This window comes from Haemorhous mexicanus, chromosome 8, assembly GCF_027477595.1.
Source record: "Haemorhous mexicanus isolate bHaeMex1 chromosome 8, bHaeMex1.pri, whole genome shotgun sequence".
NCBI lineage: Eukaryota > Metazoa > Chordata > Aves > Passeriformes > Fringillidae > Haemorhous > Haemorhous mexicanus.
In genome coordinates, this window is record NC_082348.1 from 23,832,571 (window position 1) to 23,852,584 (window position 20,014).

General features: G+C 44.1%; 1 protein-coding gene across 2 annotated transcripts in view; it reads left to right on the top strand.

Moving 5' to 3' along the window:
• Window positions 1–351: 351 nt before the first annotated feature.
• The window catches only part of ITPRID2 (ITPR interacting domain containing 2), a 39,182-nt gene continuing 19,519 nt past the window's right edge, over window positions 352–20,014 (top strand). For both annotated transcript variants that reach the window (XM_059853213.1, XM_059853214.1), the window contains exons 1-10: window positions 352–458; window positions 726–1,007; window positions 1,107–1,158; window positions 5,857–5,906; window positions 6,739–6,795; window positions 9,446–9,482; window positions 10,709–10,807; window positions 11,254–11,462; window positions 12,255–12,934; window positions 16,567–16,639. In XM_059853213.1, the coding sequence (XP_059709196.1) occupies window positions 785–1,007; window positions 1,107–1,158; window positions 5,857–5,906; window positions 6,739–6,795; window positions 9,446–9,482; window positions 10,709–10,807; window positions 11,254–11,462; window positions 12,255–12,934; window positions 16,567–16,639 (1,480 nt within the window). In that variant the 5' untranslated portion in view covers window positions 352–458; window positions 726–784. The remainder of the gene's footprint in view (window positions 459–725; window positions 1,008–1,106; window positions 1,159–5,856; window positions 5,907–6,738; window positions 6,796–9,445; window positions 9,483–10,708; window positions 10,808–11,253; window positions 11,463–12,254; window positions 12,935–16,566; window positions 16,640–20,014) is intronic.

Consider the following 20,014-nt stretch of genomic DNA (forward strand, 5'->3'; position numbering starts at 1 on the left):
GCTGTTCTAATTTCACACTCCTGGAAGCGAGGCCGAAGGCTGTGTGTACCCAGCACACATCCTGTACTTTTCCTAGTGTCTTCTCTCCCCTCCCCACTCCCGTTCCCCCAGATAAAACCCTGCAAAGCCCCTCTTCGCTGCTCGGCATCTTTTTTAGTTTGGAAACATCTTTACGGGCCCAGGCCACGGGCGGCCCTTCCGAGCCAGCCCAGGCCCGAGGGGCCGCGCTGCCGCAGCGCCAGCGGGCCCGACCCCGCGCCCCTGCCCCGCATCCCTGCCCGAGACGGCGGCCCGGCCCCGGCGGGAGGCCCCGCTCTGCCGCCGGCCCTGCCGCCGTCACGTGGCCGCCGAGTTTTCTCATCCCGCAGCGGTATGAGGAAGTCAGAGCCGCCGCCGCCGCCGCCGCCCGCAGCCCGGGCGGGCGCAGCCTCCGCCGCCGCCTCGCCGCGGCGCGACATGTGAGTACCGAGGGCGGCCGGGCCGCCCGAGCTCTGCCGGGGCGGGCACCTGCGGGGCCGGGAGCGCCCGTCCGGGGGCGGCCGGGGGGCGGCGGTGGCCGGGTCTGGGGCGGGCCGGGTCGGCGTGTGAGCGCGGGGAGGGGCAGCCGCGCTCCCGGGAGCTGCGCGGACGGCGGCCCCGCGCCCCCCGGCAGCCCCGCGGCTCCCGGGCGGGCGGGCGGACGGACGGACAGCCGGACGGACGGCACATCTCCGCTCGCCCGGCAGGCTGGCTCTCTCCGGCACTCGCCTCCCGGCGTGAAGCCCCCGCCGGTGCCGCCGCCCCGATGGAGCAGCCCCCGGCGGCGGAGGAGTGGCAAGGGGCGACCCAGAAGAGGAAGGCCTGGGCCAAGAGCCGCGACTCCTGGCAGGCGTCGGAAGCGGAGGATTTCTCGGCAGCGGCGCTGGCCCGCGGCGAGGAGGAGGAGGAGGAGGAAGAAGAGGAGGAAGAGGAGGAGGAGGAGGATCGCGGCGGCGGCAGCGGCGAGCTGCCGCTGGCCGCAGGAGCAGGTCAGTGCCGGGGGCAGCAGCCCGCGGGCCACCGGGACCCCCGCGGGGCGGCCTCGCTGGTACTGACTGTCGGCTTCTCTCTCCTGCTCTGCCCCTAAGGCTGCCACAGCGTTCCCAACGAGAAGATCGCGATATGGCTGAAGGACTGCAGGTGGGTGCTCCCGCCGGCGGATCGCTGCGGCAGCGGAGGGAGGCAGGGAGGGAGGCGGCCCCGGCCGCGCAGCGGAGCGGGCACAGGCGCGGGCACCGCCGCTTCTCCGGCCGGGCTGCGCCCGAGCAGCGCCCCGAGCCCGCGTGGCCGCAGGGGAGCTGGCGCTCGGCGTCGCTTCTCTCCTTGGCGTCTCATTAATGCTTTCAGCCGCCGGGGGAGGAACTCAGCAGAGAGTCAGGAAGGCAGCGTTACTTTGGAAGCTGCAATGGTTCTCACCGAGGGGCTCCAGTTTTGAGCTTCCACTGTTTCCTTGCTGGTTTTTGGTGCAGATTTCAAGAAACGGTGCTTCCGCGGCATGGCTCTGTGCTTACGGGCCTTCAGGAGTGATGCCACAGTTTAGACTAACTGGATTTGTCTGAGTCAATTTCTTCTATCCTTAACTTGAGGCACGGTATATGTATTCTGCATTTCTGTTACTGTTGCCAAATAATCTTTGGTGTTTAGAACAGGTATTGATGGAATTACTTTTTCTTCATTCTCAGTCCTATAAAAGCACAAGTGCTACATCAGTAGCAGCTGCTTTTGTCCTATCTTTTTCTCCATTCAGCCCTTGGAGGCAGAGTTGATGGGGAGAAGGTAACAACTAGCTTTCCAGTAGCTGACAATGACATTTTAAGACCTCTGCTATTTGATATTTCTGGTTTCTTTCTCCTTTTAAGAGCAGCTACATTAAGGCAAGAATTTACCACTGAGATTAGTTGTGCCTTTGTGATCTCTTGATCCAGTAAGTAACTGACTGATCTTACTCTGTAACTGAAGTGTTTTAGCTGCAGGATCCTCCATATAGTTTTCTTCAGATTTTTACAGGCTGTGCCTTGGATAGGGTGTTGGCAGCTACAGCCTTGAAATCATACTAATCCCTAAAATACAATGTTCAGACCTGACAGCCCATTCTTCCAAAATGCTAGAATGGGAGAAGATTTTTCTGACTTTACCTCAGACCTGGTGTCCCATTGGTCTACTAAACAGTTTTCTTTAAATCAATATTACGAATTCAGTGCTTTCTTGGAAGTATTTTTTGAGTGGGGAGGGCAAAAAAAAAAGTAAGGACTGGAGAGGAAAGAGGCCATTGAGGGTGATATTTTTCCTAATGCTTCACTGCCACTCTGTCTAAATCTTGTTTTACAAAGCACAAGTTAACTTTCCTTTTGCTAATAGAGAAACACAAATTTAGGTAATTCATGTTTTTGAAACCTGTTGTCCTCCTTGCACAGTAGCCTTTTAAAGTACAGCTGTTTACTGTTGTCAGTATTTTGAGAGTAGTCTTGTGTTCTGCTCAGAAGGACTTTTAAAACCAGATTTGCTAAACAATGCTATTCAGACAGGGGTTAGCCCCTGCTCTGTGGCGTGCAGGGTGCCAGTGTCTGCGGTTCATGTCTGGAAGATGCAATCCCAGCTGCCTGTGAAGGGCTGCACAGTTCCTTGTGTTTTAAACTGCAGAATAGTTTAATTTTTTGTGCCTAATGTACGTGCAAGCAGTTGCTAGCATGTGCAGAAAAGTGATAATTCAATTTGCAGTGTTACAAGTGATTGTATGTATAGAAACCTAGATAACAATGTAGAGGGGAAAAGAGGACGGCATTAACAGAGGACAATGGAATAGCCCTGCAGGTACTACAGTGTTTTGTTTAAAAATAACTATTGTGAAATTTACAATTTGTAAGTTGCTTTTCCTGAAATTTCTTGCTTGTTTAATAACACTGGTTTTGCTGTCAAGCTTTGGTTGCTAAAAAGTGTGAGCATACACAAACCAAGCTTCTATTTCTGGTTCATGAGACAACCTTATTCTTACAAGTTAGCTCCGTAACAAGTTACCATGTAGCTATTACTACAAATGAAGGTTCAGTTACTGAATGCAATATTTTTTCTGTTACATGTTTTCTAAAAGTAGTCCTTCACATTTTCTGAGTTTCTGTACATGTTCGTGAAATCAGAAGAAAATTGGCACTTTTAAAGTCTTGTTTTCTGGTTTGAGTTGGCAGCAGCACAAAAAAACCTTAATATCAACCCACTGCATAAATAGATCTGCTTCTAAGTTTTATTCCTTTGTTTGTTTCTAAAGGCATCAGTAGTGTTCTAATATGGATAAACAGAATTACTGTCTGTCCTTTGATACTTATGTTAGTGGTTTGGGGCTTTTATTACTTGGCATCTCTGTTTCACATCTGCTTTAGAGGAGAGGAGGGTTCCTAATTTCCCATATTATTTACCTTAATAGATATCCATTTTGTTGTTTTGGGATTTTTGTAAAGAAATAACTAGCAGCAAACTCCAAAAGCAAAAAAGCAGGTATTTATCATACTGTGATTAGAATTATGGAGGCATAAAAATGTCAGCTGTTACTCAAACTCTGCTTCATTCACATTTTGGGAATCACATGCCTCTGAAAAAGGCCTCTTTTTCTCTCTCCCCAGTACTTTGAAAAGGCATCTTGAAGTAATAAGAAAGCTCATAAAAGTTAAAGCACAAGTGTTAGTATTATACTGATAGATAAATTTTTGTCAACTATTATGATGACGTGTATTATTTTGATTGAATATATTTAAACTCTGCCAGTAATACAGGGGATGTGGGAGGTATCTAGGAGCCATCTCCTGTAGATATGCAGGAAGTGAGTTCTTGAAATGCCTTAGAAAGAAGAGATTTTTTGCTTCAAGTTTAAAATAAACATGGCTTCTGCCCAGATAAGGTTTTAAAAGCTGAGATTTGAACACTTCCACAGCACAGTGCAAAACCTTTGTGTTGTTCTGAGAGACCACCTGACCACAACTGGTAGCTGAACAAAGTTCTGGAATGAGAGGAAGCCTTGAGGCTGTGTGAGGCAGGGAGATCCCATCCTGAGGGCACAGCAAGGGGAAGGAAGGGTCCCACAGCCCAACACTCCCAAGTGCACAGAGCTGCTCTGAGCCAGAGCCATGGGCCTTGGCAGAGCCTTGGAAAACAACCTGGTGCAGAAAGGCAGAGATATCTGTGCTGCTGTCCGAAAGGATTTGTGTGTGGTACTTCTCCGTTGTTTAAACTCATGTTTTGTTTAGTTCTTAAGAGCAAGTTTTTCAAAGGCAGGGGTGTATGGCAGCTGTGTGCAGCCATGCAGGTAGGGCAGCAAGGAGTGGTTGAAAGGATGCTTTTCTGGTAGCTGCTAATGTGCTGTAATGGTGACAGACTGAATTTCGAAAGGAAAATGCCAGCTTTGATGGATGCTTTTACTGCTTTCTGCCAGCCACTGCATGCAGCACTGACCTTGGCTGTCAGAGTCAATGCCAGCAAGTTTCTACATTGAAAACATAGAGGCATGGGAGTCACTAGGGAAGGAGAGGGAAAAGATTGGGAGCGCACCCATCAGGGCCAGGGAGTAAACGTCCAGCGTAGCTATTACCTCAGAACATAAGGCTTCTTGTAGCCTGACAGGTTTAGACAATATAGCCAAAGTTTTTTCAGACTCTGACTGGACAGATCTCCAGAAATGCAGGAGATCTGAGCCTTGGCAGAGTGTGTCCTGTCGCCTGGAATGTGCTTGTGCACCTGGATGCTCTGGCTGTCTGCCTTGGAGTCCCACCACGGTGGGGCTTTGCTTTGCTTTGCTTTGCAGAAGGCGTGTTGAAGTGAGCTTGCTCCATATCAGCAGGCTGCATCTGGAGAGAGTGAGCTTTTTTCAGAGGGGAAAGAAAAATAAAGTTGTGAAGTGTAAGGTCTGTTAGAAAGCAGATGCAAACTTTCCTTCCTTAATTTGGCTGTGGCACCAAAATAAATACTGTATCAGAGCACTGTTTACTTTCAGGTCTTGGGGCAAGTTTATGTGTTTGTCTAATTAAAAATCCAAATGAAACATACATAATGTAGGTGGATAAATCATCTGCTTTTCCCCTTTTTATGAGTATTATATTTCTGAATTTGTATTGAGCATTGAAAGTTAAAGCTGTCCTACTTAGAGTGACAAGGCTTTGGTTAAACATGTCTGAGAGACAAGATGTGGAAACATCTAGCTAGTGTCAACAAATACAGTGTGAACCCAGAGTGGGTATGGACCTGTCATTTGGGAGGCTTCTGCTGCTCCTTTCAAGCACCACGAGGTTGGGCAAATCCCCTGCCCTTCAGGCAACAGATGTGAGAGGGATCATCCAAAAAAGAACTAGTGTGAACAGCCTGTAAGTCATCAGAACTGGCAAGTGACAGCTAACATAGCTGTCAAGATGTTTTGTCTTGATTCTTCCTGATCATCAAATAAAACTTTTCACCCCTCTCTCCAAGAAGTTTTAAATGTGTAGAAAAATGGCAACAGTTTTTGCTGCATAAATGAGATTGAATTAATCCATTCAAAAATTCATGCTTGTTTTTTCTGGGTGTTTTGCTGAGAAGTCCATGATTTTCCTCAGCAGGGGCTGCTGCTCCTGAAGGTGTTTGAGCTTTGTGCAGTTATTATATTTTGCTGTTTTTCTCTGCAAGGTGTATTTATTTAGAGGGCTGGGGGTTGTTTAGGAAGTTATTGCCAGTCGTCAGATGTTTGTGCTTTCTGGGGGCGGAGGGAGGGAAGGAGGGAGGGAGGGACAACGGCTGCTATCACAAGCTTGTTACATGCTGTAAGGAAGGACATGAAGCAGCAAGTTTTTTAAGTAGTGGTAATCTCTTCTGTGGTTTCAGAACGCCTCTGGGAGCCTCCCTGGATGAGCAAAGCAATCCTCTGTTGAAGGGTAAGGAAGGGCTTCACCTACTGAAATCTCTTTTGCTGGAAACTATGTTTTCAAGGACATTGATGTGAGACTTGGTGTCTTCAGTAGCAAACCAAAGCTGGGTCAGTGTTGCAGAGTTATTCTCTGCAACAGGGGAGCAATTGTGCCTGAGCAACTGGAGAAGGGGAAAAAGAACTTGAATAAGTCTTTCTGGAGATCTTAGTAAAAAAAAACTCCCCGATGTGCAAAACAGGGAGGTGATTTTGTCTCCAAACTGGAGAGCATTAAGCAGTCTCTGCCTCTAATAACTGTGGTTGCCACACCTGAAAATTTTACTATCTGAGCAGGTCTGAATACAAAAGTTCAAAGTACAGTGGGAATGTGCAGGTAGTGACAGGATGAAGAAGAATTACTTGCTGTGCCTGGAGTCTTCACTTCACCTCCTAATCTGGTACAGGAAGGTGAGAGGGGAATGCTCCAGCTGGGCTCAGACTCTGGACTCTCCTGGTAAGATGTCTGGAGGATAGATAACGCAGCAGCCAAAGGCACAGATGTGCTGAGTGGTACCTCCAGGTTCCCACTTGAAGTTAATTTGCTCACACATTGACTTGGAAGTGTTTCTGAGTGCAAAACCAAAGCAGTGTTGTAGTCGTTCCCTTTCAAAATCATTTTGCTGTGTTCTGAAATGTAACTTCTTACTGCATTTTCACTGCATGAGTAATGCAGGGATTGTAAATAAAGTCTAGTTATTTCTTGTATCAAATAAAGTGTCTTGCTAATATCTTTAGATAAGCAGCTGGAAAGAAAACATTGGAGCATTGTAGTTGTTGAAGTGCTAACTGTATGTTTTCAGGCATGCTGGTGAGAAATGGAGGAAGTTTTGAAGATGACTTATCCCTGGGAGCCGAAGGTGGGTGTGGCAGATTATGACTCTTTTTCTAGCAAAGAAAATTATACTCAGTCATCTGATTTTTATTTTGAAGGACAGCATTGGCTAGAAAAGCAGGATGAAGCACACAAAAAAATGCAGGGAGGTTTGCTTTTTGAAGTTGTTTAGACTATTGCTAGAGTTAAACACTCTGGGTCTCTGACCCAAAGGTCAGACGCAGCCCTGAATTTGCTTCTGCCCTCTCATTTTAATACCCACGATGACAGAAAAGCCTGGAGCACTTACCAAGGCTGTGAGAAAATGATTTCTCCTACTTGCTCTTCTTGTCCATGGGTTACTCTTGGCAGCCATGCATGCCCCACTTCCACTGAATCCCTTGGGAGTGGCATGTGCAACCTTCTGAAAGGCGGAATGAAATTCTGTCAGCCACGAGGCAAACCCATTAAGAGCTAAGTGCTTTTAAAAGTGAAAAGCACCAAAGCTGAGTAAGTATTTTGGATCAACCACAACACACACTCTTCTGTTGCTAGCTGCTTGCCTTTTCTTTCTCTTCCCTTTTTTAAGGGGAAGGAGATGTGACTGTTCCCCGTGGACTTTGTATAAAAGACTTCTTGCCTTGATGTTGATCATAGATCAGAGGTGTCCATAAACCAGCTAGCAAAAGCACTGTGGATTCTGTTCTAACAGAAGCATCTTGTAAAATAGCAAAAAAAAAAGTCTTACAAACCATGTCCTGGTTTGTATCCTCCCCCTTATATCCAGGGAGGATATAAGATGTTATCTGCTTTCAGTGTTTAAAAAAAACAAGGCACAACTCCCAGTTTAGCTTTTAATGTTTTTGAATTACAACTTTTGCTAAGTGTCAGAACTGGTGTAGTAGAAAGCCCTTTCCTTCCATGGTAGTCTTGCCAGTAGTGTCAGAGTAGTGGGACAAGGCCTGGAGGAAGGAAATAGATTTAGTTTTTAAAGATTTAAGACTTCTAAGGGAAAGAAGTTTATCTGGTAGTGATCTTGATCTGATGATGGAAAAGCAGTAAATGAGTCTCCTATTGCAATAGATTAAAAGGATTAAATTTTCCTTTTGACAGCTTTTTCCATTTGTTAGATTGCCTGCAGCACAAAGATTTCATAGAAAAAGTTTCTGTGTAATGATAATCCAAGGGTCTGAGCCTATGACCAAGAACACAAGAATCAGTGGATTTTAGTACATCATGTCACTTTTTTCTTTTCAGTTTTTCTCTTTATAATTTCCAAGGACTGCTGGTTTTTGTGGGTCTTTAGCATGATTTAGCTTGTTCAGATGAAAAGATCCCAGCACTAGAACTGCTGGTTGATTTTTCTGTGTAATGATGCGGATGTTTCTGCTGGGCTTTACTTCCCATCCAAGAACAAGGGGACAACAGAGCTGCTTGGAGCAGGGCTGCATGCCCTGCCAGACAGACAGCCCCTTTGAGGCTGGGATGAATGGCCTGCCCTTGTGCAGCCATGACTGCCTGAGTCCAGATGCAAGCCAGAGCCCTGTGTGAATGGTACAGAGGGCATTGGGCAGGGCCCTGTAACCCCAGCCCACTGCTGAGCTGGTAAAACCCATGGTTCAGCCTTTCAACTTAGTCACTGGATAATCCTTACAGAGAGGCTTACCTTCCTATTATAGGCAAGAGTATTGAAAAGAAGAGATGTGGGTCTGTGTTTTGCATACATTTCTTTGTGATGTCTCTGAAACCAAGAGAGAGGCTGAGAGGTTTCCGTGTTCTGCTCACAGGTGCTGACTTTGCCCTGCTGGCACAGCAGGTCGAGATGCAGGGTTTTCCTGGCAGTGTGTGACATTACTCTTTTCATACCTGATTCTGAGGGCTGCTATAACAGACACGTGCTCCTTGCCTGTCTCCTGTGGCAAGTTGTTAATGCTGAGTGTCCTCTTTGGAGAACCCATAATTTAAGTCTGAAGTTCAGTTCTGAAAGAATAATGCTGCCTGGAACATTCCCATGTGATCCAGCTGTGGAAAGTGCTGACTTCCCTGTCAGCCTGGTGACCAGGTGTTTGGTGCCTGGGAACAGCCTTCCTCCTGAGGCTATCAACTCTGAGCCCTATCACCTATCCCTCAATGTCTGCTGGCCCCATCAGCACCAAGGGCTTCACTGAGCTCTCTGGTCCATGTATTGCACGGCTCAGGCAGCCAGGGCCCTGCCCCACTTTGCTGATAAAAAGATGAACAAATAGTCTCAGCATCTGGCCGTGGGGCCTTCTGCCTTTCTTTTATTCTTTGCTTTCTCAACTGGAGCAATCTTTGCATGCCTGCTTGTCCTCCTCCCCTTCCCACCCAGGAACAGCCCTGCAGCTGGTAATCATGGCTTCAGTTGCAAAGCAATAAATGGTTTATATAACAATTACCAGCTTATCACAATTTAAATTTTAAGTAATGAGATTAATGACAGGATGTAAACGTGTGTCCATATGAGATTTAATTGTAAACAGAGCTTTAATAAACCAGATCATTTTTATATCAGCCATATATTAGAAACCCTTGACAATCCCATTTTTATGGAAGAAGTAAAATCTGGTTTTTGCAGGACTGTTTTTAAGCGTGCTCACTGTCTGCTTCTTTGTACTGATTGTGAGAAGTGTAGCTCTGAAGAGGTCTGAATATAACTTCTTCTTCTTTCTCTACAGCTAATCAACTACGAAGTGATACCCAAACAGAAACATGGTAAACATCTTTTTTTTGTGTTTGTTTACTTCAGAGGAATATTTATACTGAAGGGCAGGGGGGAGAATGGGCAGTGGAAGTCATGGGGGCTACCATGGAGCTACAGCTCTTCTGCTTGTATCTGTTTACATGAGAGTGAAGGAAGTGATACAGATAACACAGAAAGAGCCGTTAGGAGGTGCAGAAAAAAAAAATAAGTTAAGATTTTATATTCTTTCAGCAGACCTGACGTAGATTTTGGAGTAGCAGGGGGAAAACAGAGAAATGACAAATCTTAGCAATGTTGCATGATTAACCTTCTTTGCCTCACTGATTGCTCACTGTTTCAGAAATTTCAAGGGAAAATTAGTTTTACCTGTCACAGCAGATGTGTTTTGGGAGCAGGGAAAAAAGACTTTGAGAGAGGAGAGATGGTTAGAGCTTCTAAATAAAAGGTGCTGAAACTAAAACCCCACTGAGACTTCAGTGAATACTGCACAGCCCCTGTGGAAAGCATCCTCTCTATTCCTCCTGAGTTGGGCTCCATAATTAAATATACACTCCTAGGTGAATCCTCTGCCACCTTTGGTTTCTTGGTGGCTGTTTGGGGGAGGAACAGTTTGTTCCTCAGAGAGATTAACCGGAAAAGTATGTTTGAACCCAGGATACCACCTAATGCTCTGGCAGCTTCTCCAGATGCAGGGAAGAAATAGTTTGGGATTGGGAAAGAGACTGGCCAGCAGTGTGGGCTGGAGCTTGTGTTGCTTCATTTCCCTGGGAGCCTCTTCAGTTTCCCCAGCCAGGTCCGGGCAGGTGGCACATGGGGTGAGCAGGGTACGTGGAGAGGGTGCCCTTACATGGAGAGGTGGTCCTGCTGGAGGAGGCAGCGGCCCAGGGGAGGCAGGAAAAGGCAGGGCAAGGACAGCTCACCCGAGGCTGGGCTTCCTTACTGGAGGAGGGTGGGAACAGCGAGGGTGGGGCAGCAAGGGCAGATCGGGGGTTGTTTTCCCAGCTCGTATTTGCCTTCCTACTGTCTTACTGTCTCTGTGCATTTTTACTGAGGTGGCCCAGGGTTTGCTTTTGTTTCTGCATTTCAATAAATGACATGGATAATATAAACCAGAGAACACTGAAGGGAAAAAGAGAAATTCGGCAGTGCTGGCAGGTTAGCTCTCCAGTGAAACAGAGAATCAAGTCCCTGAACAGAAGAGGTTTGTCTCAGGGGTCCTCTCTGATTGTGTTGACAGCAATGGTGTACTGGCAAAGGACAGGAGGCTGCAGTTCCATCAGAAGGGGAGAAGTATGAACTCTACCGGCTCTGGAAAAAGCAGCGCGACTGTTTCAAGGTAAAACTGTGCTTTAAAGGTCTGTTTCTGTTACATGGGCTTGGCTTGTTTTGTGTGCCTTGCTGAGAAAGGAATTTTCGTTTGGTTGCTTGGAAAACTTCTGTTTGTCTTTTGTTCTGGTTTTCAGTAAATGCTAACAAATGGACCTAAACATTAAAAATGCCTGAACTTTTAATGGCATTTTAAAATTTGGGCTCTGCAGAATAGGACTGATTTTAGAAATTATGGGATTGGATCTGTGATGTGTCTGGGCCAGTGGCTCTCATAATGGGAACGAAAACTTGAGATGCAGAGATCTCCACAATTATATCCAAAACTAGTCTTGAGTTGTAGGAGTCAAAAGTTCAATAAACCAAAGTGGTTACTGGGCTGAGTTAGCAGTTTGATAGAAGGGACTGGATCTTAAAAGGAGACATGTGGGTGGTTAACATCTTTCATTTGTCTAGTGTTTCTGAATTACTGGAGCTTTATGAGGAAGATCCTGAAGAAGTGCTCTATAACCTTGGGTTTGGAAGAGATGAACCAGATATTGCTTCAAAAATTCCAGCGAGATTTTTTAATTCATCATCATTTGCCAGAGGGATAGATATCAAAGTGTTTTTGAATGCCCAAATACAGCGTATGGAAGTGGAAAATCCAAGTTTTGCTTTAACAAGTAAGTATGTTTTTGAAGTACAGTTTATTTATGAGTTTATTAACTATGTAAACAACCCCAAAAGAGGTGTGTATCTAATACTCTGTCAAAACTCTGCTACAGCCTGAAGGTAACATTCCATTCAGAATTCATAATAAAACTCTTGCTTGGTCTTAAATAGGCAAGAGGTGACCACCAGGGTGGTACTTCGTGGGGTGAGTGGAAGGGTTTGTAGTGGAGGAGGGAAATAAAAGGCATCCTGTAAGGTGTGCTGCCTTCTGGTTTGTATCATTCCCATCTTTTCTTCTGTTGCAGCTTTAGAGCACTGAAACAAATAGCAATATCCCTCTGTTTCTGGTGTTCTTCTATCGCTGGGTGGGATTTTTTTTCTGGGTGGCAGTGACCTATTTTTGTCATTGTTGAAATCTGGGGCAGTTTTTCTATGGGCTTGGACAAGAGCTTTGTTGGATCAGTAATGAGCGCTGCTGAAATGAGGGCATAGCTGTCCTTTTGTAGTTGTAGCTGGAAAGAGCAATGTGAGTAACACTTCCTTTCTAGCATTTTGTAAATAAACTTCCATTCACACACATATGCCACGGATTTAATTTGGGAGAACTTTGCGTGCTGTTCTTCTGCATTTAGTAGAGATTCTTTTCTTCCATAGTAGGGTATGACTTTCATCTTACAGGTCTAGGAAGTGTTCATTCAGCCTTAGAAGCACTGGATAAAAGTAGGAGGAGGGTTGTGGGGTTGGGCAGACATTATGATCAAAATTCCCTCTTCAGATATGCCTTGTGTTTCATTCCTGTGCAGGTCGTTTTCGTCAGATTGAAGTGCTTACTACTGTGGCCAATGCTTTTTCTTCTTTGTATTCCCAAGTCTCTGGGACTCCTTTGCAAAAAATTGGTAGTATGAATTCAGTGTCTTCCAGCAAAGAGGCATCCAGCCCTCCCCCTTTGAATCGCAGCAACACAGCCAGTCGGTTAATGAAGACCTTGTCAAAACTCAATCTGTGTGGCACACAGCAAGCTGATGGCAGCAGCTCCTCAAGTCCTTCGCCTGTTGAAAAAGGGAAAAGTCCAGCTGAAGTAGGGAGTGAGGAAAATGATGTTAAAAATGATTCTAAATTGCCAAAATATCCTAAAAAGAAAGACTGTCCCTCTTTTTTGGCTCCTGTAAAGGAGGAGATAGCCGGCAGTCGCGCAGAGAGACCTGTGTACCTCCCTGCTGCGGCTGACGGAGCACAGGAGGGTTCTGTGCCTCCAGCAGATGGGCAGGGTGGCAGCTTGGCAAGTGCCCAGGATAGACCATGCGAAGAGCCCGGGCTTTTGGACTCGCCAGGCCTCAGCAGCAGCTCCAGTACCTCCGACAGCAGTGTCCTGACCCAGAGACTGTGCACGGCATCGCCGGGGAGAGACCCCTGCGCTCCCCTCGCAAACCCGTCCGTCGTGAACCTCATGCTGCAGCAGAAGGACTCCTTTGAGATGGAAGAGGTGGGTGAAGATACATGGCTTTCTTTGTGCATACAGTTTACATAACTCCCTGTCTGCCAGCACAGGAATGTTCCCTCCTGTGCAGTTGACGGTGCTTTCTCCAGGAATACTTTAAATTCTCTGAGTGTTGCGCTTTCTCAGCAGTTGCAGGCTGCTCTAATTGATCCTCTTAATGAGGTAACTTGCTGCTGCTGCTGCTGTTGTTCCAAAGTCAGTGGGAAAGTTCTCATTCTTTTTTTTTTTTATAATCAAATTCAAGTAATTGCTATCACTGGCATAACTCCTGGGAAGGTTTCACTGTGTAAGTAAATCTAGGTTAGGCTTTGTATGCAGCAAAACCTTGTGTATTTAGTTTTTGCTTTACTGAAATTGTTAACTAGAAATCATTAGTTTTGTTGCCTAGAAGTAAATTCAGTTTATTAATTGATGTTTATTAAAGATAAATTTGTGAATAAAGCAAGAGTTTTGTTGCAGTGAAACAAAGGAGGGGCTTTCATGCAGCATGAGGTGCTCATCTTATGCAACTTTCGGTTTTGATTACAATCTACTCCAAGCTGATTTATTTGTTCTCTGGAAATTGGCACATTGAAAGTCGCTGTGACATGACTTTTGGCAAGGCTTAATTACAAAGCCTGTGCTGGGTGTCTTTTAACATCTTCGTATATGCAGATATCCATTTTCATATTGATAATTGTCCCAAAGGAATTTTAATTCCCAGGTTCCTGTAAGTGATTTGTTTATTAGGCTAGTAAACATACAGCCTACAGATTCAAGAATACAATTTTTGTATAGACTTGCTGCTCAAATTGTAAGAACTGTCTCAATATTCTTAAATGAGTGGATGCTTTTGTGGGCACATTTCAATGTGACTGTTAAAATTTCAGTAGTTAAGTTTTTTGTCGATGTGAAATAGATACATAAAATTTAGGATATTGTGATTTCATTGGTGAAATGAAGAAAGCAAGTGAATAGAAAAGTCACAGAATTTTACAGTGAATGATGAAGTGATGATCTAGAAGATACTGTGTCTGGTGTCATATTGTCATGAAAAGCTCTTCTGGATCAACTAATGTTTTAGCTGAAGGCACTTATTAAGCAAAAAAAAGGTAATCAAGCCTCTTGTGCTTCCCTAGCACTTGTTTATTCCAGTGAGTCCTACCCACATGTTGTGTGGCCATCTACTGAACCAGAACAAAGGACTAGTCCAGTTAAGAGGGGAAAAAGAAACTCAGTGTATTTTGATTTATTTCTTTTTCCTGGCTTAGTTTTCAGCCAGATAATTTTCTTGATACAGCTTGTTGTGTAGCTACAGAAATGTTTGCATTGGCACAATTGGATAGGACTGAGCAGTAATGCATTTTGCCATATATTTCAGAGGAGAAATCCATTTTTGGTACCCTTGGGCAAAACTGAAACAATTAATGTATTTTATACACATGTATATACATGTGTTTATATTAAAAAGAGGTGTGGATTTTTGCTTCAGAGTAAGCTGGCTGGAAAGACTCGCTGAATTCTGCTCAAGTGTGATGTGTTGGCAAAGTTTTGGTTGCACACTTTGTGCAGTGATGCCAGGCATAAACACAGCTGTTTTGGCAAGACAACATATGATGTGGGATGGGATTGTGGTTGATTTTTTTGTTTATGCAGTATAGTATATACTTATCAAGTGCCTACAGATCCCTAGGAGGGAGGGATTCAGTTTTGCTGGAGATATTTTAGAACAATTCCTGGCAGTGTGATTTTATTTTTGTGCGTCTCTAAGCAGGGTGTAATGAACAATAAACTGTATTAGAAACAGTGACAATAACTCCTCCCCCTGTTTTCCTAGCTTGGCTTGGAGTGCATTCTTATGCATAAGAAAGATGACAGATATATCAAGGAAGTTCCTTCCAAGGCTTACAAATGCCTTGGAGGTTTGCGTGCCCTTCGGAAGTCTGCGGCTGTGAAGATAGCTAGTGTGGGAGTGAGTCAGGACAGGATTTCCCCCAAACACCCACTCCTGAGGTGGCCAATGACAGTCCTGAAGGTCACTTACCAGCATGAATATTGGCAGGAGGGATGGGGAAGCAGCTTCTGGGTGCTTCAGGAGCTGTACTGTGCTACGGACACTGTTGGAATGCTGTCTCCCAGCCAAGGACAGGAGGTGGATGGTGTTTAAATGAGAAGAGTCTTAGCTTTTGGAAAGCTGCAAATTTAGCCATCAGAAACTGGGAGATTTGAGAGAATCAAGACACCTTCCTGAAGGCCAGTTTTATTAAAGTGTCTGTAAGATTACTTGTTGTTCTTTGTTAAAAAAACCAAACAAAACAACAACAACAAAAAAACCCCTGAATTTTTCCTAGTCATAAATGGTGAGCACCTTCTGTGGTCCCCTGCACTTGGATAAAATAAGGATTTATCCCTTTGGTACAACCTTCATCTCCTAAAAGAACAGAAGCCACTAGGGTTATTGTGCAAAACTAATGCTGCTCACTTATAAATGGTGAAAAGTTCATACCAAGTACTCCTCAAAACCTTTGTAATTAAGAAAATGCGCTCTTGTGGCTGCTATACACATGAGATCAATGCAAATATATAAAATTAGTATTTGGCTCTTTTTTAGTCAAATACTAATTTTGGCTTATCAACATCAGTATCTTGATTTTTACACTTTTAAGTTGATAAAAAATTGAGATAAATTATTTGCATGATACTTTTGAAACTGGGCTGGTAGCCCATTAGAGGGAGGGGTTGGAGATAGTTGGATGGGGGTTGTGCATATAGACTTGCGTGTGATCCATTAGGATTTTTTCGGGATCACATGCAAAAAGAGAGAACATATTCTAGGTTTTGAACCAAACAAAGGCCTCCCTCTTCAGATTTTAGATATTCTTTTCATTGTTTGAACGTTTGCCTGAGAACTGCTTTCTTAATCAGTGTTTCACAAAGTTACTGAGTGAAAGGATTCATTTTTATGTAGTTTTAAATTTCCCACTTGAAACGTGCATGGATCTGAATACATTATCTTCCCTTTCTGTGCTGGAAGACATAAGAATTATTCTTTCCCTGAGTAGTGGTGTGGTGAAGTCTGGAGTAGGTTCTGGCTGGGTCTGGGTCCTTCTGCTGGAGGACTGGTGGCTTGTAGAAAATAGTTGGTAGGGCAGCAGATGACAGTCCATGTGTGCTGACCTCCTGATACATTTTTCTACATGTATTGTACTTGTTTATATTCAAATGAGGGGCCAAGAGATCTGACTGGAACAAGACAGTAGTGTAAAGGTGGTCTCAGAGGTGTTGTCACACAGTAATTTTAGTGTTTTGCCAAGGAGGAACTGAGAGCTCTGTGTTGTCACAGGATGTGATTTCCAGGTCTTTTGCGTGCAGTGGGTAACCAGAGGGGAGGTCTGTGCTCTGCGTGGGAGGTGCTGCCCAAGGGTCCCTGTTCTCCTGCAGGAGCATTGCTGAATGCCTGGTGAAAGGTGGTTCAAGGAGATCACAGTTTGCTCCTTCAACCAGTATAGGCTGTTCAGTTGGAGGGAAAAACCACCAAAACTCCTCCTGCATGTGCAATGTGTATAGCTTAGGCATTCCTAAGCACAGGAATATATTCCAGTTGGCCTGACAAAATATTCATCTCCTCTTCCTGATAGATCCAGAGCACAGAGGGGGATCTACCTCACGTTTCAGCTACACATCAGCTAGCAGTGACCAAGTCAAGGAAAGGTGAGTAGACCACAGCCTCTTTGAGGACATCAGACTGCTGAGGGTCCTTCCATCTCTGAAAAGCTGATTCAGATATTTTAAGCTTCTAAAGTTTGTTTTCTCTCTAGAAATAAAAAAGATTTCTTTTTTAGCTAAATCACAGAACATTACTACAAGGTGGCAACCAAATTACAGGCAAGACAACAGCCCTATAACCTCACTGGCTGTTTTCACTTTTGTGTAATTGATGGTAGTTCAGATGGCCTGAAATGTTAATTCAGGTTGTGTGGGATTTTTTTTTTTCCTTAGTAGATCCTGTAATTTAAGATACCCATTTAAACTGAAATTACATTGTTTTAAACCTAAATTGCATGATAGATGCAGCTTTTTCCTATGCACTACTGCTCTGTTTGCAGGGTGCCTGCACAGAAAACTAGTGTCTCTACACCCACGTGGAAACTGTAGTCCCTCACATGGAGAATGCTGTGCACTGGCTGTTGTGGTTCACTTAGTTTGTGCTTTCATCTCAAATTCTTATTTATGTGTTTTATGGCTTGGGAGGGGGATAAAGCTGATTTTAAAGTTTTTTTGTGATTGTTACTTTGCCCGGTTTGGGCAAGTGAAGTTCATTCTCTAGCTGATACATTTAATTAAAGAGGAACTAGAGCTTGTTGCACTTAGGGAGGTGCTTAGATGCATGCAATTTCTTGGTGAAACATGAATAGCATCTCGAGATACTTAAGAGAGGCAGAAAAACCTGTCTAAAGAAACACAGATCATCTTATTTGCATTTGCACAAATGAATTGACAGTTGTGTGACCTGTCAGCTGAGTTGCATGAACATGGTTGAGAGTGCCCTGGAGTGCTGGAGATGCCTGGTTATTGGTGATAGCTTGTGCTGCTTGTTCATCAGTGTTCTGTACAACACAGCCTGCTGCTCACTAAGCTTCCTCTGGTACAAACATAGGCCACTAGGGATTGCCAGAAACTGAATCTCTGACTGTTCCTTGTACTTCCTCCTTACATGCTTCCTTCTTCCTCCACCTGCTTTACCACATGACCACATGAAAAGAAGTGCAGTCTTTATAGGGCAGGTCTCCTGTTTGCTGGCCTCTCCAGCTTCAGGGAGAGCTTTTCAGAGAAAACCAGGTTAAGGAACAAGGAGCTGCAGTCAGGGAGGAGAAAAAATAATTTTTTTCATCTTTTCTTCTCCCAGTAGTTATTTTACCCTCTTCTTCCGCCACACGAGAAAGAAAAGTGAGATGGTCCTGTGTGTACTCCTAGTGCTGAAAGCTACCAACAGTTCTGGCAATGGGACTCCAGTCTGACAGAAGCAGGCTGGGTCATGTTTCCCAGGCACTACATCCCTCCTATTTCTGAATACACTTTGCACAGAGTAATGGTGACACTTTATTGTCAGGCAGGCATTGCCTGGAGTGTTCTGTGACTTATCTGACAAGGGTATCAATGCCTGCACATTTGCTAAAAGTCAGTCTGAGACCAGCATTTTATTTCACCTGGGAGATGTGAAAAATTTAAGACTTTGTTGTATGTGGATTTCAGTCAAGTTGCCAAGAGGACAAACATTTGATGGAGAACTTACCCAAAATGTAAAAAAACTGTAGCCAACTTTTTTTTGTAAGTTGTCCAACATGAGACAGCATAGAGGCCTTTCAGCCTGCTTTCTCAGAAAGTGGATGTTCACCAAGTTAGAAGGCATCCAAAGTTAGTGGTCACTTATAAAAAATGCTGGTCATTGAATGTGAAATGCCACTCTCACTAGCAATCTCGTGAGGTGGGATCAGCATAAAATTCAACCTCAGGTCCTCTGTTGAAGTACGATTTCAGTTGACAATCCTTATACAAACCCACCTTTTTCAGGCTTTGTCTCTACAGTGTAACTAAAGATTTGTTCCAGATGAATACTTCCCCTGAAGGAATACTTCTGTACTTCTTTTTTTATGTGGTGGTGTTTCTTTTTCAATTAGTAGAGTTGGTGTTCTTTGGTACAGATTATTAGAAACCTTGCAGTGTCATTTTACATCTCCACGGGGGGCTGTGGATGCTTTCTCTGAAATTTACAATGGTTTGTAAGGCATATTAAGAAGGTCTTCATTAAGAAGTGAAGTACTCAAATTAAAAAAAAAAAGGCCATTCTCTTTCGTACTGAAATAGTCTGGTTGACTGTTGACTATTATGGTTGAACAACACAGTCTGCTGTTGTTTAGACTACTAATTAAAGCATGTTTCTTGTCTCAGTTGTTTTAGGAGCACAAGAATGAAAAGCTTCAGCTAGTTTGCAAACACACACACAGCCCTGCTAAATGTCCAGTATAAAAAGTGTATTGCAAAGTTATCTGGTAGAAAGGTTTGTTAGTGCAAAACCAAAATTCTTATGGACATACCATACAGCAACACCTTGCATTCTGAAAAAAAAAGCCCCAAAAGCAAGACAAAAACAGATGCAATGCCTTGAAGAAAAAGTATTCTCAAGACACCGCAAATTGTGAATGTCTGGTTGTTGGCATCAACCTGGCTCTGTGAAATTTTGAGCAGCCACAGACCTGTTTCTTTTAAGGCATTAAGGTTATTGGTTTTGCAAGTTTAATCCTTGAAAGGGAAGAAAGCACATCATCAGCACTTCCTGTCCTTAATATATTATTGTATTTATAGCTCTCTGTGGGTGCAGCTCCACAGGAGATTGGAGATGGGGGAGTGAGAAGAAAACATCTGGAACAGATTTAGTACTTGTGGGAGTCTGTGCTTATCTGTCCAGATGCAAGGAAATCCCCAGGGACTCAGGGAGTTTTTGCAGCAGGGCTCCCTATTGGGCTGGTTTTGTTAGTGCTGGGGTGCATGGTGTGATCAGTGCAAGGAGGGACAGCTGATATTTAATCCCATAATGAAATACCTCGTAGTTGAGTTGGGAATGTTAATTTAATTGATTATCTTATAAAATACAGAGTGCATTAGAACTTTTCCAATAGTGCAGGTACAAGAAACAAATGTTAAAACTTTATGGACAGTTTCCACATATTTCCTCTCCTCTTCTGTGTGAGCAGTTGAGTGAGACTGACACTGGTGGCTCATTATTATGTTACAATAGATGAACTAATCATTTCCCTGACAGGGATGTTCTGATGAATCTGCTCTCATGTTTTGTAAACCACAGACTTGATTCTTCATCATGTGTTCTATGTTTAGAACATTTTCAGTTTATTTAGTTTATTTATGAATACTCAATTTGTTTTTACATATATTCAGTGCCCAGATATACTTGGATATTTTTTAAATATAGTTTAAAACAACAATCCAATAAGCATTTTAATTTGTGCTCTGTTAAACTGGGATGGGAGTTTGATTGTTCCTGCTGGTTTTGTTTGTTGTAGCTGGTTC